The sequence below is a fragment of the Panthera pardus genome, unplaced genomic scaffold, assembly GCF_024362965.1.
Source record: "Panthera pardus isolate Hobbes unplaced genomic scaffold, ASM2436296v1 HiC_scaffold_25, whole genome shotgun sequence".
Lineage (NCBI taxonomy): Eukaryota > Metazoa > Chordata > Mammalia > Carnivora > Felidae > Panthera > Panthera pardus.
The window spans coordinates 4,553,865-4,576,244 of record NW_026526821.1 but is presented as its reverse complement, the minus strand read 5'-3'; the positions used below and the strand labels follow the sequence as shown (position 1 = coordinate 4,576,244).

Here is a 22,380-nt window from a genome sequence, read left to right as displayed (position 1 = left end):
TGGAAGGAACTGAATGAGATGTTCACAGTATCCCCTTCAGCTCCAAATGCGTGCGGGCCGATGAAGCCCAGGCTTGCCCAGTCTCACTCCGTCCGTGACTTTAACGCTAACGGAGCCAAAAAAAAAAAAAAAAAAAAATTCAAGGGTGACCAAATAAAAAGCACCGGTTGTGAAGGAATCTGTTTTGCGTTGTTCTCATTTTGATTTTATCCGATCTGTTTTTGAATGGGTGGCAAAAAAACGGTTCAAGGAGGCAAGTTAGGGAATACAGAATCCCACTGGGTCGTGTTACTAGCCTGAGGGGGAAAAATGGCCATCCTTCCGAGCAGATCTTTAAGTGTTTGTCTTGTGCCTGCTTGGTCCCCTCACCTGCTCTCCCCGATCTTCGATCTTCGTGTGTGAAAACAAGCTTTTCCGAGTGGGGGGAGCAGGGGGCCTGAAGCCAGCGTTACTGCAGCCTGGAGGTGATGCTACCTGCTCTGGGAGAGAGCGGTCGGACAGCAATGACTCGTGTCAAGTGACCACGAGTGCTTGAATGTATCATTCAGTCACTCGTAAGTGTCCTGATTAGGCCAGACCTGCCAACGCAGCTCCGAGGCTGCAGCTAGTTAGGATAAACCCATTTCCTTAGCTCCTGTGTTTGTTTTTATTATCCTTCCCTCCCAAGAGCTTTTTCAGACTTTTTTTTTCCTTAATTGCTTCTCTCCCATGAAATTTTAATACCATAGTTATAGAAATTTACTGTATATCTGTTTCTATACTGCAGGACCTTGTAATGGCTAAGATTTTTTTTTTTTTTTTTTTTTTTTGCACTTCCCCCTAAACCAATTTTCCTCCATGGCAAATGCACGGGCTAGCGGAGTAAATGGAGTTAAAAAGAAAAAAAAAATAGTAATGGTTGAACATCCCAGTTTTGGTGGGTTTTTTTTTTTTTTTTTTTGGCTGCACATTACAAGGCTACATATAAGATAAATCTTACTAATGTTTGGTTTTCCCTTTTTAAAAAAAAATCTCACATCTCCCCCTCCCCCCCCCCCCCCCCCCCCCCAGCCCCTGGTACCTATCCTGGTGCCGGTGCCCAGTCGGTTCACATAGCAGAGAAGCCAGAATAAACAGCCTAGTGACTTAGTTCTCCCAAGGCCAAGAGTCTGTAGTGCGGGGCCCCTGTCACCTGTTGACAACGCTCAGCCAGGAAAGGCAGGGCATCCAAGATCCAAGAGGAGCTGGCGCCACAGCCCCCGCCTGCCAGCAGACTCCCCATTGCAAGGTAGAACTGGGGAGGCCGCTTTCCTGGCTTTGCACGTGGACACAGCCTATTTTTATTCTATGAGCTTATTTTAGGGTAGGCAGGCTGCAAAGTAACGGGGGGGGGGGGGGGGGGGGGGGTCAGCGTGCACAGATGGCAGTGGTGCCTGTTAACGTGCGGGAAGGTCTGTGAACAACAAAGGGAAAGGAAGGTGTTGGGGGATCACGGAGAAAACTGGAAGGTAGTGGGAGACACGACCAGTAGGGAAGGAACAGAAGAGAAGATTTGGAGACAGGAGTCACAAAGCCCGTCCGTGTTAGAGCTATAAAGACTAGCACGCACAAATAAGGGTAGATTCAGGGACAAAGAGATTCAGGGGCAACTCCGTGGCCGTCTTCAAAAATCTGGTGGCAGCAGAGGCAGCGTCGGGAACAGCATTTTTAATAGCCAGGCACAGCGGTGGAGGGCCACCCTGGGGCTCGCAGCTTAGGTACCCTTAAGGTCACCTCTCCCTGGAGGGTCTCTACGGTCTCCATTCCATAGGTACAGGGGAGTTTTTGTACACGTGCCTCAGTGGCTTCAACCAAAATGAAAGATTTACAACCTAGGAAATGTGGTTTTATAGCTCAAATCCTAAATCTTGGATCTCAGTTCAGGGAGAGGCCCTGACTCTCACACTGGCCAAGGACGGCGGCCAGCTGAAGACAAGTTTCTCCTCCCCCAGGCGAGAGCCGGTTGCTGAATACTCTGGCTTACATTGCTGTCTCCATTAGAGTTCAAGAGGAGAACGCACCCTGGGAAATTGAGGCTCTGCGCTAACATGAGACCCACCACTCCCCTTAAATGCAGGTTACGGTGCCCAGATGCTCCCAGAGTGCCTGGAAGTTCCGCCACGATTTCCCGGAATTTTAAACAGAGCTCCCGCTAAAGCCAGATTTATCTTCTGGGATTCCCTCTTGCCCTTCTAGTCCCCACTTTTACCCCTTTCTTAGTCCCCTTCCCGGGGCACTGTTCATCTTTTCTCCCCTCCACATTCTCTGCTGCATCATCAGCTAGCCTGGAGAAGGAACCCACAGCCCAGTTCCAGCGACTGTCGAGAATGTGCGGGCCCACCGCGCTAGCACAGGCCGTCAGAGGACGGCCATGTGCCTGGCCGCAGCAGAAATGGGTAACCCTTCCAGGTCGAGGGCTGCTGAGTTTAGCTAGCGAGCTGAATGAAGGGGTCTGAATTCCCGGGAGGAGACCCTCCGCCCCTGGGGCTGCAGCACGGGGTTTGTTAATCTGAGCAGATCGAGTGTCTCCCTAAGTCTGGTTCGGCCCATCTGTAATCTCAGCCGTGCACCTGCCCCTGACCTCCATCTGAGGCGTTTTCTCTCCGGCTGGCGTTTGCCTGAAACAGCCTGGTCACGCAGACCCTTCTGCAGACAGGAGGCTGCTGCCTCCACCGGCCGAGGCTGGCAGAGGAGATGCTAGAATGGAGAAAGATGAGCACGGCAGGTCTTAACTGAACGGTGATTAACCGAACAGCTTCAAAGTCTTCTCGCACTCAGAAAACAATGGTCACCGGGAGGTAGAAAAACAGAACAGTTGCCGGAATCCTCTTGCCCGGGTTCTCTCTCCTTTTGGCTTTTGCTTTTTCCTCCCAGCTGGTGAAAAGATTCTCCTTTTCTGCGTTCCAAAGAAATCCAGGGACAGACAGCAATGACGGGAGTGGTCTGCAGAGAGTGCTCTTCTGCAGACGGCCCCCACCCCAAACGCTAGGCTAGGAGGAAATACCACTGCCAAAAAAAAAAAGGATCATTTTGCCTGGTTTCTGCTCCTTTCCCTCTCGACCACCTCCTTCTCTGCCTGCTTTGCTTTCTCTTTCTTGGATACGGGGATGAAATGAGAAAGTTGACAGGCAGCTACTTAAACTTTGGATGCGCCTTGTGCTTTTGGCAACGACTAAGAATCCCCAAATGTAAGCGTACTAACGGCCATCTGCGGAGTGTAACGTGTGCTGGTGCAGGTGTCAATATAGCAGGAAGATGGGAGTTTGGGAAGCCCAGGGCGCCACACGGGGTCACCGAGGCAGGGGGCCATGTCCCTACAGATGGCGACGGTGCTGTTCAGAGAGCCAAGAGTGAAGAAGTACCTTCTTTCCGCAGGGGGTTACTCGCTTACAAAGAGCCGAGCCTACCTGAGGGACCTGGGCCTTTTGGTGAACGGGCGGACTTTCCTCAGAAATGCGGGTTAACTGAAACATAAGCAGTGTTTCCTCTCTTGACTCGTGGAGTGTAGACAATCTATATTCTTTTTAAGTAGCAGTTTTAAGGATCTTTTTAAGGATACGCAGTTTCCCACAGACCTTCACCTGGACTTGACAGCCCGCCCTTTCCTTCTCTGATGGATACACCCGTCTCACTGCACGCCTTTGCTCCCGCTCGCTCCCTGTGGGGACAGGGCCCAGACCCTGGCACACAGTTTTTGCCCTTGACCCCAGCACCCCCTTCTCTGGGGCACCCTGTGACTAGCCTATCTTGCCTTCCTCTTCGTCATCGGTGTGAACTCATTCACTGACCTTCCTTCCTTGTTCCTGCTTATTCCTACGAGATACAGACCCCTTTCTCTGATAGAAATCCATCCAGAATTGGCACTGTGGCCTAGGCTACCCACTACCACCTGTCACTGGCCAATCTGCATCCAGGGCCAGGCCCCATTTCTGTCTTGAGCCAGAAAGCTCACCAGTCTAGAGTATGCTCACCAGACAGCACCTCCCCCCGCCCCCCGCCGCCCCCAGTCAACCCAGCAGCTAATCGCCCCCAGCTCTTACCCTAGCGGGGTCCTCAGGTCCCCGTGGCCAGGCCCGCCAGCTGCCGTTCGCGTCGGCCAGCTCCTCAAACATCTGGACGCACTTCTGAGGCGTCTCAAGTCCCACTGCTGATCTGTGATGCTTTCAGCTTTGAACCCCCTCACGTGAGTGATTTGAGGTTTCAGATTCTGGTGGCCAGTCCCTACGGAAGAAAAAAATTAGAGTAGACAATAGGGAGCATCGCAGGTAAACAGCGTAATGTTTTCTCCCTGGTCCTAATTTACCTTTCAATTACAATGATTCCTACTCCAATCTGAGGGTCCTTTCTCAGCCTACAGCAGTGGTTTCATCCGGGGGCGATATTTTGCCTCCCAGAGGACATCTGGCAAAATCTAACAGATTTTTGGCTGCTACAACTAAGGGGCTGCTACTGGCATCTAGTGGGTAGAGGCCAGGGATGCTGCTAACACCCTACAGTGCCCAGGACAGTCCACGGCAGAGAATGGTCTGGCCCCGATGTCTACAGCACAGAGGCTAAGAAGCCACAGTCCTGACTAGGTACATGGCTCTTCTTAGATCCTCCCCTCCCGTGTACCCCCCCCCCCCCCCCGCCAGTCCTTCCTAGCCCACTGCTCTCTCCCGAGGCAGCTTTTCTTCTCCTCTAGTGCGCTACTCCAGATTCTGTCACCAGATATATTCCTCCCCTTGAGGGTGGTATCTGAGCCCCTGATTCCATATCCTAGAAGGATGGTTGTCACTGTGAACTTGAGGTCTCGCGCTTCCTTCGACACTTCAGGCCCACGCTCTTAATTAACAGGCCGTGAAAAACCCCACTGCGACTCCCATCCTTCCTTCACCTCTGCCGAGTCCAAACCCAGATTGGCTCCGCCACCATGCCACCCCTCCCCAAGATCCTCCCCGCTTCCCCGTGTCACCTGTGTCCCCACCGTCCAGGCGCCACACTTTGGCTTCTCTACCTTTTGTGCCTTGGGAGCACAGGAGATGCTCGAGGGCCCTTTGGGAGCCCTCTTGAGTCCCCTCATTCAGCCTTGCTGCTTCCTTCACTGCATGTGGGTCTCCCCACCTTAAAGGTCAAGGCCAGCTACGGCGTCCTTTGTTCGCTCCGGTGGGACCATGCTCCACACTCCCTCCATCTTTACTAAAACTAAGCGCAAAGCCTCCCTTGCAGCACAATTGGCATTCATCATCTCCATTTCCTACCAGAACAGCCTCGAGAGTGCTTGCCCTGAAACTTCCTGGTATCCTCAGAGAGATCTGATCTCATTCGTCCCTCTTTACTCCCACTGCGCCTCCAAGACTCTGCGCTGTGGCCTGTCCTCTTTACCCAGCTTCCCCCTTTTGCTCCTGATGGGCCCACACCTATCATTCCACCCGCCCCCCCACCCCCCAATGGCAGCCAAGGGCCCTAGCCATCCGCGGAGGCCCATTTGAAACGCCATTTTCCCCACCAACACTTTTGAGTCCCCCCCACCACCCCACCACCAGTAGAGGTCTTTCCTCTCATTTTTATGTTGCTTATCCTTTAGGATGGAGTGTTGGTATCTACCCGGCCTTTATCCCCTCAGTGTACGGGCTCCCCAGGCAAAGAACCAAAGATACCAAAGAGTTGAACAAAGGGGGTCCCAGACGCCCCTGAGGATGTCAAACAAAGAGACCCTGTACCCATTCCTTGATGAATAGTGCTTTGGGGAAGCAAGGCCCGGAACGGGAGCAACCCGTCCCTTTGGGGCTCCAAACCCCAATGTCTACTGACCTTCTACTTCGGCAGGGCGCAGCATCCCTGGGGCCTCAACTCCTTTTCCGTCTGGGACTGCTCCTCTGCATCGGGGCAGTGAGCCCTCTCCCTCCTCAGGGTCCTGGCCCTCTACCCCCAGGCCCTGGACGTTTTCTTCCTTCTCGCCTGGTCTCAGCACCGGTTCCCCCGGACGGGAGGGTTTGCCCACCGCCACCTGCGAGACCTAGGGTTGACCCCTGTCAGCCCCCAACCTTCCCTTCCAGCCTTTGTGACTTGTGGCATCAGGAAGAGTGACCCCACGGCGCCAGCCGGCCTCGAGGCGTCCCAGGCCTGGCCGCCATACGCCCGCCCACCAACCGCTTCCAACCACCCCAGCAGCACAACCTCTTAGGGCGTTCCAACGCGGCGCCCCCTATTGGACCTCCCATTCATATCCGGTTTCCGGTCGGACGCCCCCTGCTCATTCGCCAGGCCACCTTGATTGGCGTGACCCCAGCCCAATGGTTGACCCGGCACTGGGGTCGGAGGGGAGTGAGTGGACGGTCGCGACCCAGTTGGCCCATTCAGTTGGACGCCCAGAGGGTTGAGCCGTCGCTCACGGGGATAGTTGGCCAAAGTTTGAGCCAAAGTTCAGTGTTGGCATTTCCAAGTGTGTAGACCCATGGAGCTGACCTGTCACGCCTTTGGGGGGCCCCACACGTTGCCCAGAGTCCGACTTGGTCAGCTTTCTCCCGCAGCACGGCCACGTGGGTGGTGGGTGCGGGACGGTGGTGCGCCGTGGCTGTGGTCCCATCGTTCTAAGAGGGATGCGTTGGACTTAACGAGATTGGACCGTGCGTGGTTCACCCGCCTGCGGCTCGTAGATACAGCCACCCGAGCGGTGTTCCCGCTCGCCGCCGCCCACCCCTCGTGAAACTCTTCCTGCCATCTCTCCCCCGCCCGCACGCCAGGCGACCACCTGCCTCATGCCCAGCTGCCTTGCCCCTACAGGTAGCTGGCAGGTCCGTGTCACCCGCTGGCGAGACAGCCCTCATGCCCACGTCCCGGGTCGTACGTGACCCGCAAGCAGCAACTCCGCCCGCGCCCCCCCCCCCTCCCCGCGGCTCAAATCCTTTCGCAGACACCAGACCCTAGACCCAGAGCAGTGCGCCTGCACGCGCCAAGCCCACCCCGCCGGTGCGGGTATTTACCCCAGCCGGCTCCAAACCCACACGAGCTTCGGCGACAGGAGCGCAGCCAGGCGACCGCTACACTTGTGGCCGGGCTTAATGCCGCGCCTCTGGGGGTTCTAGCAGTGGAAAAGTAAAGCGACTGCCCTGGGATACCCATAGCGAAAGGAGAAGGGCCGGAGGGGGGCTGGCGAGGGGCTGGCGAGGAACTGGGGCCGCGGACCGACCGACCCTGCAGCCGGCGCCCGCGGCCGAGAGCGGCACATCACAGCCGCTGCTGCCGGCGCGGCACAGTGTGTATCTTTGGGTTCTGTGCGCACAGGGTTGTCCAGTCTCTGAGACCACGCTAAGCCAGCCGCAGGTCCCAACACGAATCCCGCTAACCCTTCCCCAGAACAGTAGGACCCCCGGAACTCTGAGGCCTGCACCGGATGGGGTCTCCGCGTGTGTCCCGCGCCCCCCCACCCCCGTTCCGTGCCGCGGCAACTACCGCTCAGAGGGTCTCCGTGGTGCGCGCCCGAGACCCTCTTATTCCCCTGCATCATCGTCCACATAATCGGGGGGAAAACCCTGCCTGCGCCACTCTAGACTACCGCAGGGACCCCCAGAGTGTGATGGGGATGGGGGACATTGAGTGTTTTTACAGGAGCCAGCCTGGGCAAACCGGCAAACAAACGCTGCAGAAGCGGTGGAAAGTACCCTAAGGCGTTTTAAAAAACGAACTGTGGGCGCACACGCGGCAGCCCCTCGCCCCTCGCCTCTCTCCGCTCTGCCGGTGGGCTTACGACCACCTGTCGCATCCCCGCGCGCGCCCGCGCCCCCTTCCCACGCGCCCAAAGCCTGGTACTCCGGACTTGGAGCTCAAGATTGGAGGCTGCCCAGGTCTGGGGGCTGCGGCTCAGGGGTTCAGGGGTATCCTGGGGTGATGAAACCCTCCTGCGGTTCCCCCCTCCCCCGAGGAGAGTCATTTGGGTCTGGGAGGGAGGGTTTTCAGCTCCTGCGCTCAAGCAGCCCGGGCCCACGTCTTGCGTCACGTGTCCCGCAACGCAGGAGAGCTCTCTCTCTCTCTCTCTCTGGCCAGGGGATAAGAGAGGAGAAAGACTCCAAATCAGTCAGGGAGAGGAGTGGAAGGAGCCAAAACATCCCTGCGAGGCCTGCGCTCATCGGCCCCCTTACCCAAAGTCCGGGGCTGCCGGCGCCAGGATCCGGCTCCCGGAGCCGCCTTGGCATCGGGGCCGGCGTCCTCTGGTGGCAGAGAGCGAGCACTACGAGCGATTTTCGGACCGAATCGGCACGCTCCTCAGATCCAAGCAGGCGGGGCTGGCCTGGAGCAGAGAGACAGAAAGAGAGAGAGAGAAAGAGAGAGAGCGGAGGGGACAAAGGCAGGCCAAGAGGGGCGCCGAGGGGCAGCCTGAGGGGATAAAAAGTGGCCAGGAAGGAGCCAAAACTGCACCGGCAACAATAGACTTGCTTCCGCTTTGGTCTTGGGTTTGAGGCCCTCAAGCCCCAGACCTCAAGAGGGTTGGAAAGTGAGGTTGGAGAACTTTCTAGCTGATACTTTGAATTTTTTTGAAGATATTTTTTTCACCCTAGTTCGGTTGGGTGCTCCGTCTCACGGGGCCCCAAGTTTATTTTAAGAGTCCGCCACCGTGTTATGGGCGTGCGCAACTGCCTCGACGGCAATAATATGTCAGGACAACGCGATATCCCCCTTGAACTCGGGGAACAGCCCGAGCAGCCACCTTTGGAGGCCCCAGGGGCAGCTGCCCCCAGTCCTGGGCCTGGCACAGCCGAAGAGATGGAGACCGAACCGCCTCACAGCGAGCCCGTCCCCCTCGAGATTGAAGGCGAGGCCTGTGGACCCCCCGAGGTCTCCGGACCCAACTGCCAGGACCTGGGCCAGGCCATCGAGGAAACCAGAGCCCTCGGAGGCTACAGCCCACCTCCCGAGGAAGCCATGCCCTTCGAGGTCGAGCAGCCCAGCCCAGGAGGCTTCTGGCCTACCCTGGAGCAGCCCGGAGACACCACTGGGGCCCATGCAGGCCCTGAGGTCTTCAGCCCAGCGGTCATGGAGCCCGGAGCCTTCGATGATGCCACACCCGGCCTGGGAGGCTACAGCCCTCCACCTGAAGAAGCCATGCCCTTCGAGTTTGAGCAGCCTGCACAGGGAGGTTGCAGCCAGCCTCTCCTGCAGGTCTCAGACCTCGCTCCAGGAGGCCCAGGTGCAGGGGTCTTTAGCACTCCTCCCCAGGAGCCCGGAGCCCTTGAAGCCCTTGAAGCAACCACAGGCTTCAGAGGAGACTGTAGTCCTCCCCCTGAGGAGGCTATGCCATTTGAGTTTGATGGAGCAGCCTTTGGGGACGACAGCCCACCCCCCGGGCTCCCCCGAGCTATCCCACAAATCGACGGCGGCAGCATCGGCCAGCCCGCGGCAGTCGCGGTCCCGAGTGCGGTCCTCCTCGCTCCCGCCGCGAACGAGCCCCCCCTCTGGGTCCCCGGCGCCATCGGCAGCCCATCCCGAGAGGCTGTCAGATCTCCTCCACTCTTCGCGGGCGACAGCCCCCCGATGGAGATCTCCGGACCCCCGCTCGAGATTGGCAGCGCCCCCGTTGGGGTCGACGACGCTCCCGTCAACATGGACAGCCCCCCAATCGCGCTTGACGGCCCGCCCATCGAGGTCTCCGGAGCCCCAGTTAAGAGAGAGCGAGCAGAGGGAGAGAGACCCCCAGTTGAGGGAGAAGCAGCCGAGATGGAAGGAGGCTCAGCCGCCGCCTCTGCTGCAGGGAAAGGAAAAGTCCCCTCTCCCGGGGACGGAGCCCCAGCGGCCGGGGCCGACCCTGCTTCTCCAGCCGCCGGGGCAGCCCCAGCCGCCCCTGCCGCTCCAGCCGCCGGGGCAGCCGCTGCCGCCCCTGCCGCTCCGGCCGCCGGGGCAGCTCCAGCCGCCAGGGCAGCTCCTGCCGCCCCTGCCGCTCCGGCCGCCGGGGCAGCTCCTGCCGCCCGGGCAGCCCCTGCCGCCCCTGCGTCTGGAGCCCGACCCAAGCTCCGCTTCCTCCGACCCCCCAGCCCCGAGATCCAGGCTGCCGATCCGCCTACTCCGCAGCCTACTCGCGCATTTGCCTGGCGGGGCAGGTCTGGCCGCGGCCGCGACGACGACGAGAGGTCGGTCAGCAGCGACGACGACCACAGCAGCGATGAATCCGACGATGGGACCTCCGGATGCCGCCGCTGGCTGCAGCCCCGGCGAAATCGCCGCCGCCGAAAGCCCCGGCGCAACTTGCTCCGCAAGTTCCTCCTGCAGGCCTTCGGGGGCTGCTTCGGCCGATCCGAGAGTCCCCAGCCCAAAGCCGCCCCCGGCCCCAAGGTCAAGAAGATTCCCCTGGCGGAGAAGCGCAGACAGATGCGCAAGGAAGCCCTGGAGAAGCGCGCCCAGAAGCGCGCAGAGAAGAAACGCAGCCAGCTCATCGACAAACAACTCCAGGAAGAAAAGATGGGGTACATGTGTACGCACCGCCTGCTGCTTCTAGGTAATGCGGCGGACTCTGCCCGCGGGGAGCAGGGCTGCCCGGTGGGGCTCGGGGCCTGGCTGCGGGAGGAGGGGGGTGTCCAGGCCGAGGCGGGAAGAGACTGCTAGAAAGTTCCAGCGAGGGGCCCGAACTTTGCCCTGGGAGCGGGAGGGGGCCTCGGCTGGGTGTGGGTGGTCGAAGTATGTGCCCTCCAGGGAGAAAAGTGGTGCCGAGCAACACTGAGGGTCGTTTCCGGCTGGACAAGCCAGCGCCAGCGACCGTAAGACGCCCCCGAGTCCTGGGGTGGGGGCCGGCAAGGAAGGCGGGGGCCTCAGGTGAGCCAGGAACTGCCGGGGAGGGGCCCCGGGGTCCCCCGGGCTGAGCCGGTTTGGGGCCGCGGGCGGGGGGAGGGGGGCTGGGGTCGTTGGGGAAAGGTGCGCCCCCGCCTCGCCTGGCCCTGCTGCTTGGACGCAGACAGCTTGTCGTTGGTGTCTGTTGGTGTCCATATTGTGTCCGCCTGTGCATGATATGCTCAAGTGTCCCCCAGTTCCCATCGCTGGCACCCCCAAATTACCCGCCGACCGTGTACTTGTACTGGGGAACGGGCTGTCTTGTGTTTTGCGCCATGGCGCGGGCAAAAACTTTCCGTGTTTGCACACACTCTGGAGGTACCTGAGCGCTGGCGCTCTGCGGCGGGCGGCGCGAAGACTGCGGAGGAGAAGGTGGTGGGGCATCTCGGGGAATGAGTTGGGCCCCTGGCGCGGGGGAGAGGGGGCCGCCTCTCGCCGGCCTCCATAACCTTTTTTCTGTGTGTCTTTCTCTCTTTTTTCCCTTTGCGCTAAGCGTTTCCTCACTTCTCATTCGTTCGCCAAACCCTCCCGCCTTTACGGTTGAAAAACCAGACACTCAGGTATCTGGGGCGTCGGGGGCGACACACGTTAAGTTCGATATTCAGCACACACTCAGCTCACCCGGGGTGGGGGGGGATGGAGGGAGGAGGGGGAAGAAAAGAAACAAACCAGCAAACAACAACCAAAACCCCCGCTTAATCTGCTAAAGGCAGGTCTGGATCCAAACCTACACGGGGCTGGTTCCAAGAGGGTGGGCGTGGCTGTGTTTAAAAAATATGAAATGATTTTTTTTTTCCTAGGGAAGAGCCCGAGGTAAGCCAATCATTTACGCTTTTACAAAGCACAGTAGGAGGGGCTTGGTTTAAAAAGAGTATTAGGCGTTGGGAGTGAAATGTTGTCTTGTCTCTGAAATGCAATTAAAATAAAAAAAAATTTGTTTTTAAATGCTTCGAGTATATTTTAAGCATGTGGACGAAGTGTGGTAAAAACTGTGACTATGACTTGTGAAATATGTAGATGTGAATCTTTCCAAGCAGCTTTAGCTGGGGGCAAAGAGGATCAAAGGTAACATCCTCTGCCAATGGACTTGGGATACCAAGAAATGTAAAAAGGTCTTGTGTTCTTTAAGCACATCGGATATGTCCCGCCACCCTCCGCCTTCCCCTCCTTCTCTTCATCTTTGCCACCTCTCCGCGCCCCCTCCCCTCTCTAGGGCCCTCCCCCCACACCTCCCTCCCTCCCTCCCTTGCCCTCCCCCCTCCCCCTTCCCCTCCCCTCCTCTCCTTCCCCTCCCCTCCTCTCCTCTCCTTCCCCTCTTCCAGCCTTACCTCAGCTCCCATCTGAGACATGGGCTTCTCGTGTCACACGGTCATTAGAGCGGTCGTTAGCGGTGGTCTGCATGTGTGGCTTGAATGAAAATTTCCCAAGTGAAGCTCACAGTCTAAATTTCTTTATTGTGTTCTCTAAGACCTTTCAAGGGATTTGAAGATCACAATGTCTAAAGCCGTGCTCCATTTGTTTGTTACCTATCATATAACGTGTGATGGTTTTTTAGTAATGACATCAGGCACGTGACTGTTTGCTTTTGTGACACGTGTGCCTTTCACACATCACAGTTTTAAATGCAGTGGTCATTAGCTGTGCCCACCCAGGGATATCACGACATCATCATTTTCCCAAACACCAATAGAAGGGAAGCAGCTTTAAACGTGGGATGTCCCAACTCCACTGAAGCCACAGACAGAGCCCTTAAATGACAAGGCTCTGTGTTTCTGCGGACGACTGGTTTTGCCATCACAGTCTCATTGCAGTATTCCAAGCGTAGCCCCGAGAAGCTGGCCTCTGGTGAGGAGGGGACACGAGGGGGTACAGACGGGAAGCCAGGTGACCGTGTCCACCTGACCCCTAGTTGGCGCGTCCCTGACACGCTGGGGCCTCAGTTGCCTTGTTTGTGCGGTGAAGCTTTCCCAGCAGACCCTCCATGTGTGGAGACCCCTATTCTGGGGGCGGGGTGGGGGGTGGGGGTGTCAGCACAGTCCCCTCAAACCAGGACTGTTGGCTTCAAGCACAGATTATGCAAACGCCAGTCCTGCCGCAAACCGTCCACGTCTGGGGCCAGGTCTTAAGAATATCAGAAGCTTAATTTGCTCACCCTTGTTTTGTATCCAGGGTGAAAAATTCACCTTAATGAAAAGAAATTTGCTGGGGTCATCCTACGATTGCCCTGACTCTGCTCTCAGGGTGCCACGGGTCCAGAAGCCCTGACCTCAGGCTACATCAGACATGAGCCTGAACTAGGCAGCCGGCGTCACCTGCTGCAGTAAATATGCCATTTGTCCAGCCGGGCTCATTTCCCGCCGGGCTTCATTCGGCCAAAGTGACGAGAGAGGTCCCCCATCTGGGTGAGGAGGAGGGTGGGGGAGGAAGGATGAGGACTTACTTACCTTTAGGACAAGAGTTCCCACTAACAGTCAAATCCTAGCATCCTAACCTAAAACAAGACATCCATATAGTCCTGCCGCTGAAAATGCAGGTCAAAAGACCATCCTTTGATATGGTTCCTGATTTGTGACGTGCTTAACAATTGTGTGTGTGTGTGTGTGTGTGTGTGTGTTTGTGTGTATAGATACCATTTCCATTTTTCCTGCCCAAACACTTTAACCACATTACAGGGAACTTTTTAGAGGAGATAGGTAGGTAGGTAGATCATCAATAACATGACTAAAATTCTAGAATATGTAAGAGAGGAAGCTTTTTTCTTATCTAACAGTATTCAGTAATAGACTATTTCCATGTTTTTGGAAACCCAACTTGGGTATGAATCCCCCATTTTTTAAGAATTGAGGGGCTTGTAGATGAGAATTTTGTAGTATCTGCTACATTTATTAAAAGCGTTCGGGTAAATGCTGTATATAATAAGGGCCATCCTGCCATGACACTTTATTTATACAGTGAATCTCAATTAATTGTATGATAATTTATGGCACCAGGTGCAACAAGGCTACATTGCGTCCCATCGTGCAGGAGCGCCTCCCCCCCGCCCCCAGCACAGCCATTTTTCTGGATTCAGAATGCCTCCACTGAACTCTTTGGTGCAGTGAGAAGGACGTAGCTTATCAGGCCACCAAATCTGTAGAATTGAGAGAGACTTTTACGATTTTCTCTGTCTCCCACTAGTATTTCATGCTTCTCAGAGGCCAAAATTCTTCCTTGCCTTTCAAAATCCAATTTCCCATAGACTTCTTGCCAAAAAAAAAAAAAAAAGTTTTCTATACAGGTAGGTTCCTCTTTATAATTTGCCCACATCATGTGTATCGTGGGAACCTGAAATCAGGCAAAGAAAAGTAGGGTTCCTGGGCCTTTTGCATACCACCCCCCCTCCTGACTTGAAAGGATAGCCTCCCTGCCTTCAGGTATTAGTAAGCAGTAATAGTAATGATCACATAGCCATGATACCACATTCTTTCTGTATTTTCTGTATTTTTAAAAGCCTTTCATCTAAGTCACATTTGCCCTTTGAAACGGCCTTGGGCAATAAAAATGTGATAGGACCCCATTTCATAGGCAAATAAACCAAAAGCTCAGAGATTAAAATGTCAGGGACTTTTGCTCAAAGACTGCAAGGTAAGTGAAGGAATCGAAAGTTCCTAATTCGGATGAGACAGCGCTTAACACAAGCTGTGGTCATAAGCGATAACGCGTTGTGTAAATGTAAAGCATGATTGTTAAGAGTGCTGTGTGCTCTTCAAATCCCTTGTCAAACGACAGGTGCCTAGTAGGTCTGCTTTCTGAAGTGTAGCCAAGCCCGACAGATCCTGGGTTATAAATGTCCATTGAGTGTACGTGAACCGTGAGCTCCCCCGTTTCTGAGATAACCTGTCATCGCTATGGTGATCTTTGGTTTCCACATTTGCTTTAACTCATCTGCCAACACTGCAGTCTTTGTTTGTTGGGCTTTTTTTTTTTTTTTTTTCTCTGTTTTCACTGCAGGTTTTCTTAGGAATCTTGTTTAAATCCTCTGTGGTTTCCTTCACTGGGGTCTAAAGCTTTCCTTCTTACTCAGAGTTCCAATAATAATAATAATAATAATAATAATAATAATAATAATACAACAATAGATGTACTTTTATGCATAGGTGCCCTACATTTTTAGTGTTAGACTAACAGACTGTTTAAAATCATCTTGGCCTGGATCGAATAACCCTATTACAATAATTCTTGTTTAATAGTCTTCCTAGTGATTTTTTTTTTTAAGTAATCTTTACTTTTAGTTGGGGCGAATTCCTACTTACCAAGAGTCAGTACATAGCCTTAGAATGATCACCTTTGACTTTTATGCAGGAATGCTGGTATTAAGCACAAATAAATATATGGATACTTTTTTTAAGAGAAGGTAGCCTAATTGCCTAGATTTGAAACTTCTCATACTGTCATGCCTCTCCTTCTTTTCAGAGTCAGTTTTCCCACCAAATAAAACTGACCCTCACCCCCAGCAAAGCTGTGGCACTTCCAATGCCTCTACCTAAAGTAACTTTCAGGAGGTACAGAGACGGCCTTTCACTCAACAGAATTAAAGTTGGTCTCTACGCTTGGTTTCTTTAACTGGTGGCAAAGGGGTTCTTTCCAGACCCACCTCGTGCCTCCTGGGGTTCCTGGTGGAATGTGAAATTAACATGCCATGTGTCCATTTCAAAGTCCCCTTTTGCAGGAAGATTAGGAATTTTCAAAATAGGAGGGGCAGGGCCAATTGGTATGAGAGGGTTGCCCCCTACCAAGTGAAACAGTCAGCCTCATTAACCCTCTCCAGCCCTGGTGGTCCCGCAGTAACAGGAACTCTGAGACCGTGGCCCTGCTGCGCTCTCCTTTAACAGACTTCATTGGGTTATACCAGAAGGGACTTTGTCCCATCAAGTTCCTATTCTGGCCTGTGGTCACCTTGGGCAGGAGACCCTGACCTCTTCAGGGAAGGAGACTCAGCCTGAGTCTGTCCCTCTTTGGAGAGATTCTCCTACCGGAGAATCAGCAAATCCCCAGTGGCCTTTCCCAAAATGAAGAGGAGAGGTGGGGTACCCCAGATACAAACTACCACGGAAGCCAGGGAGCCTCGGAATGAGGGAGGAGAGGGCCATTTCCAGAAGCCGAGGAAGAGACGTTATTCTTCCTGGATTCTTCTAAAGAGAGGACCAGATACTACAAGTGAAGTTTTCCCTCTAGAAATTCTCAACCCAGTGCCACATGTAAGTGCCCAATAAATGGTAACCATTGTTTTTAGAAATTTACTTCTCAGACTTTTCTCTCCCTGCTCCAGGTAAGATTTTTTTGGGGGGGAGGGGGTTCTGTTTTCTATATTCCCCACGAGACGGCTACTTGTAAGTTCTAAAAGTACTAGGCGCCCATTCTTTCTGTCTCTACCTTTCAGAGTAAGCTCTTTGTCCACATTTTATAAGTAAAGGTCAACTCGAGCAGGAGACAGACGACACCTGCCAAATTTATGACTGCGTGAAGTCACTCTCAGGCGAGTGACCTGGCCAAAAGATGGGGGGAGATTTTTTTTTTTTTTTTGCTTGTCCTGAAAAAGTTTCCCCCACCCCCCCACCCCCCACTCCCCACCCTTCTCTTTTTATTATTTATATTATCCTCCTCTCGATAAACCAACTCCAGACTGTGGTTGAACCCAGGGACCTGAGCACAGATCGTTCTATGTTTACCATACATGCAAAAAAAAAAAAAAAAAAAAGATTGTTTTTAGTTTTCCTTCCCGACAGCCAGATGGTGAAGCAGGCCGGCCAGTGGGGACTGAAGAAGAGACCTCCAACAATGAGGTAGGAACCACAAGAAAAAGCAATGTTTGACTTTTAATTCTTGTCGATCAACACACACTCCATTGAGACGTAGGATGCTCTCTGGTCCCCGACAAACGGCACCCACAGGTGCTCCCCCTGCACAGCGGGGGGCTGTGACACAGGCAGAATGTTCAGGAACCGATCTGTGACAGAGCAGTGAAGATGAAGAGAAAGTGTGCCTCTCTCGTACTCCCTTAGAGGGAAAATCCCAAATTGCTTTGTAGAGTGATTTGTTAAACCTCAGGAGAATGCGGGAGCCTTTGACTCGTGGAGCTCTGCCCACAGAACTTGAACATTAGATCTTACTAAATGCTTCCTAATGATTCAGTTTGGGGCGAGGAAAGAGGTGTAAAGGTATAAATTGTTATCTGATCCCCAATTTATTATGAGTCAGTCAGCGTTTCCCACATCTCACACATTTGGTGTGTGGGACAGAGTTAAGTACCTGAAGCTTCCTTCAGTGCGTTGAAAAAGGGAAGGAAAATGTCTTGTACCCACTCTCTAAGGAGTGCCATGGTCCAGCCCCGTGTCACCAGGAGACCACAGTCGCGTCTCCCCGGGAGGTCATCGGGGCGAGAGGCTCGCCCTTGATTACCACGGCCCTTGCCTCCCCCAGCCGACAAACCTTGTAGCCTCCCTCCTCGTTCCATTTTGAACAATTTTTCCTTTCATCAGACTGATTGCTAGCGTGTAGATGACTGTGAGATTTTTTTTTTTTACAGGGAGCCCAGATTCAGGTAAGTTTGCAGGATTTTTGCAAAGAAGGAATAACGCTTATGTTGATAGCCCAAAACTAAAGCCAGGCGGTGTGATGGAGGCCGAGGCCGAGGCGGCCTGTTTCACCGGCCTTGGCCCAATTGCAAAAGGGAAATAAAAACCCCAACCTGTCCAGAGTAGATGGCATTACTCAGGAAGGATATGGGTATTGAGATTCCTGGGCACGTGAACACGTTGTTCTCACCAGGTGTCATCTTCTTGTCTGTGGTCACTCCTGAGTGTCCAAAGGACTTAAGCAAAAGCCTCTGAGGTCCTCGTTTATAACAAGTCAGACATTTGTCATCAGTCCCCGAGCTTTTTGGCCTTGGGCTTCTCGAATCTTAGAAAGTGTCCATCTTAATTCCTTACAGCCCTGTCTGTATCGGTACCTCAGGCCTGCAAGGTGCTTAATTAACATATGAACGAAATCACATCCGTCATTCAGGGGTCTTTCTGTCCACTGCCCCCACAGGGATGAGTTTTTCAACGAGTGACTTTAGTAGGGCCCAGAGATGCCGAAGGTGAGTTGATATTTCAGGTGGCCACTAGATGGTGAGGCGGCGTAAGGCAGAAGAAATGTGTCACATCTATGATTAAATGAGAGGGGAAGGGGACAGGCTGCGGGGGATGGGGGAGGGTCCCGCTCTGCTCTCACCCCCACCCAAGAAAGCCACATCTAACAGGCCCCAAAGCTTCGGTCAAACCCGGCCTTTTGTTTTTAAGCTGTGACATCTCCCTGTTGGCTCTGCCCTAGGGTTTTCCAAGCATTTTAGGGGCTGTGTCTTACAGGAGGGCCCTCATAGCAGTCGTATTGATATTCTGTCACGAAGGCTGCCTGTTGGAGGCACCGTAGGATGTCTAGCAGCATCCCTGACCTCTGCCTACTGGATGCCCACCTCTCTCTGTCTCTGTCTCTGTCTTTCTCTCTTTCACACGCACGCACACCCACGCACACCAACCCCCCAACCCCACTACATACAGACACATTGTGACAATCAGAACTGTCTCCAGTCATGGCCAATGTGCTCTGGGGGACAATATCATCCCCAGTAGATAACAGACTGCCCTAACGTTATCAATATCCAATTCTGGGGAAGACAGAGATCATACGTGTCATAACCTGAACACCTTAAAAAGAGAAGATACCTTCAGGGAAAAGGTTGTTGACTTCAGTTACTAATAACCAGTCCGAAATGTTTACTGCAATGGTAGCAATCCTGCATTCTTGGGTGGAAGTCATTTCCAAAAAATCTCAGAAAAGAAGGCGACCCAGATGACCCGACACAGAACAGGAAAGGGCATGATTCCAGGGAAGAAGGTAATGAATTGGTCTAAGACTCTGATTAACGAGGTCAGTCCCATAGCTAATCAATGGGCCGGGATAAATCAAGGCTTAAATAGATTTTAACCCTTCCATGATCACTCCTGCCACTCCGAGGTTCTTTCGGGGGCCTCTGTCTGTCGCAGGCTGGGAATTCTCCCTCTGTCTTGTGTCTACGAAATCAACTCCCCTCTGCAGCCTAGAGAAGGATGCCAGGGTAATCAGGACTGGTGCTCAGATGGCAGTTAATATATCCGCGCTGGGACGGCTGGGCCCCACGTTGCGTATGTCTCCCGCAGAACATTAATGGAATCTTAAATTGGGAGCGCGCACGCACACGCGAGAATGTAGACTCCGTCAGCTGGGTCGCCTCAGTCCCGGGTCCACAGGGAGCCAGCCCACCGCACGGAGGTGACCCATAACCTTTAGCCACTGATACTTCAAGGCAGGAAGTTACCTTTGCAGGGAGCTGGGGGGCAGTGGAAGAAATGCCTCTGAATGACTCCCTAAGGAAGGTAAAACAGGATCTTCTAGAAGTAAAACGTACTTGTGCCAATAGAAGTAATAACCCAAGGACGTTTCCTGATGGAGAGTCTTGTACTTGGTCTTTGATAAGACGGTTGACGCCCCCTGGGCCATGCTAGGGCAGGTTCTATAAGCAGTATCTCTTGTAATAATCGTAACAAGACGAAATCATAATTTTATTTTTGAACAGCGGCCCGACACCCCCCTCCCCCACTACCTCGCATCTAAACAGCCTCTCCCCCAGGTAGTTGTAATGGAAGAAGACTTTCTTGCTTCTTTCCTGTATTTTGAGCCCAACGCATTTACATTCTGGCCCCTGTCTTTTGACAGAACTTTTAGATGTTACAGATTCATCAGAAACTTAATTTTTCTTAAGCAAAGTGGTTTTTTTCTTTTTTTTTTTTTTTTCTTAGAGTGTTTGGAATTTGTGATCTTTAAGTTAGTTGCAAAGTCCAGAAAGGGGGGGGGGGGGGAGTAAGAGAATAACTACTCTCCCCCCACAGACGTCTGTACGAATTGAAACACTTTTGCCTTTAGTATAAGGATTACTTTTGGGGGAGGGGCGGAAAGTGATTGGTAGTTTGATAAATTATATATTGGACGTGTACATTTAAAGATACCTTTTTTTTGGATATTTCGAGTTTAGCTAAGTGAAGTGCTCCCCTAACTAACACATCCTTATTACAGAATCCTCGAAATATTACCCAAGGCGTGTTTTTTGAATGTTGATTTTGACATCTTGCCTGGGACCAAGTACAATATCTTTCCAAGGAAATGCTTAGAAGGCTCCGGGCAGAACCCAGAAACAAATGCCAGACATTAGGGGAAAATTTTTAAAAGTTGGGCTGCCAGAAGACTAATAGCTATTTATAATTAAACATTTCTGTGATTTCACTTCTTCCTTTTCAGCTGCTAAAAGGGAAGCGTATTAGATCATTTTGTTTTACAAACAAATGGCCAGGGCCGGTTTTAAGATGGACGCTGGCAGGAGGGTTTCCCCTTTCCGAGTGGGAGTTTGGGGAACTTTTCCTGATGGGATCCAGTCGTTTTGGAGCACTCTTAGGAAATCATTTATCGTGGGGTGGTTTGGCATCGGTGATGGTTCTTTGCACGTTGCTCTGATGGGGGAGGGAGTCTGATCTGATGGGGGAGGGGGTGGGCAGAGGATCCTCAACTTTTCTTGGAGGGCCCTAGGAGAGTGGAAAGAGAGCACTGGCTTAGGCGTTAGGGGATTCTCATTCCTGGGACCTTGGTTGTTTCTAGCGCTCTAATTCCAGGATTCCATGAATTTGCCAAGTGACATCCAGAAAGGGCCAAAGTCTGATTCTGAAAAGTGTTGACAAGGCTTTGTTTTGTGATGATTCTGCCTAGTAGTCCTGGGGTCCTGCCATGGTCAAGGGAGGGACTTAAATTTGACGGGTGGTCCAAGAGAAAACCAGGCGGTATCTCTGGGTTCATTTTATGTGTAACGAGGTGGGAGGTGGGCAGGGCTGGGGAAAAGGATTCTGGGTAGAGGACAGCAGAACCCTTGCAGACGTCTTCACCTGAGAGTTGAGCTGACAGGGGGCGGAGGGCTCTCTTTTCTTTTTCTTTCTGGCCCTGAAACCTTGACTCCCCAGAGATGGGGTCTGACTTCACAGATGAGGGCAGGCTCAAAACTGGGAGCTGACCTTTCATCCTGGAGGAGGAAGGGGTCAAGAAAAGACCATCGGGGCTAATCCTGTTCCCCGCCCCCCCCCCCCCCCCCCCCGAGATCTGCCCAGCTCAGAAATGGGAGCAGAAATCAGCCTTCTGGGGAGATTCTCTTACTGCTTTCTTGCTTTCCTTTTACTTCTCCTCTCTTTTGCGATTTCTTAAAACATGAGATTCTTGTTTTAGGGGCGTTTCTGAGCAGCAGAGAGCTGGCTTTGAGGGAAAGAGGTGAGAACCCCCAGTATTTGGGGCTGGGAAGTAAAATAAACAGCAAAATGGAGCAAAACTGTTCAGAGCTGGCCGGCAGATGGCACTCGGCTTTTACTGTTGGGAGCCTGGCTTTTGGAAACTCACCGTGTCCTCTGCCTCAGGCGGGCCTCTGTGACCCCTTCCCTAATCCTCTTTCTCAGGGCCTAGGGATAGTCGGCAAGACTTTTTCAGCTGGACAGTTGGTATCTGAGGACAAATTCCCGTCACTTTCAACTAGCGGCTCCGGAGACCCGAGCCAAGGGCCGGAAAAAACCACTATCACCCTGACCTCCACATTCCCAGCCCCCGCGTGTGCCCTGGTTCTTCTAGGCACCGGCCCTGACACCTTGGGCAAATGGCTTGATCTTCTGGGTCCCAGTTTTCCTCATCTGAACAATTAGACGTGTGTCCTCCTCACGGTGAAACTTTATTTCTCTTGTAAAAAGTTTCGCTAGAACAGGTATGCCACCCCCCCCACCCCCCACAGGTCCTTTCCAAAATGGCAGACGGTACAGGAAAGTTTAGGCCAATCCGTTGTCCTTCGGTAAATAATTAGCAACGTCTGGGTACCCATTGCTAGGAGAATCTTTGCAGGAAGCAGAGGTGAGTGGCGTATCTTTCCCACCCCGGTCGGGGGCTAGAGAAGAGATTCGGAGGTGGGCAGAGTCCCTTTTCTAGCAGGGAAACCCAGGGATCCTTCCTGGAGGAGTTAGCGTTTGAGACAGTATAGGAAGATTCAATATTGTCTCTCTTACGAGAGAAGGTGTTGGCTGAGGGTGAATTCCTACTGTTCTTTCAGTCGCCGGGGAGTCACTGGGGTTTTCAGAGCCTCTGAGATTTCAGGCCTAGTTTTAGTTTTTCATTTCAGCCCCTCTCTACTCCTCAGTGCCACAGACCCACAAGGCACCGAGGGCATTCTTATCGACTGAGGCTTTCCTGCCTCGGGATGGGACCCCATCTTCTACTTCAGGATGTGGGGCAGGCCCTGTCTGCCTTCTTCCGGCCAAGATTCCATGGAGGGGAAGCTGGCCCCGACAGCATCTGGGGCCAGGTTTCCTGGTTCCAAAAAGAACAGGCACCCTTTGGCCAGTTCTTTCCGCCCCCCCCCCCTCCCTGCCCGCAGCGGCTATAAAATCATGAGGTCATCCGTTTGAGAAGGGCCATGTGAGCTTCTCACGC

The 22,380-nt window shown here is 53.3% G+C and overlaps 2 protein-coding genes across 3 annotated transcripts in view; both read left to right on the top strand.

Annotated features, from left to right (window-relative positions):
- Window positions 1–22,380, top strand: part of LOC109253466 (neuroendocrine secretory protein 55) — a 61,551-nt gene that overhangs the window by 5,027 nt on the left and 34,144 nt on the right. The gene's annotated exons all lie outside the window — the stretch shown is intronic.
- On the top strand, window positions 7,982–12,033 carry LOC128773442 (guanine nucleotide-binding protein G(s) subunit alpha isoforms XLas-like). Its single transcript, XM_053890097.1, is given in 7 exon segments — window positions 7,982–10,486; window positions 10,681–10,823; window positions 10,825–10,896; window positions 10,898–11,032; window positions 11,035–11,121; window positions 11,123–11,161; window positions 11,163–12,033. Coding segments are annotated over 7 exon segments (2,784 nt in total). The 5' UTR covers window positions 7,982–8,616; the 3' UTR covers window positions 11,601–12,033.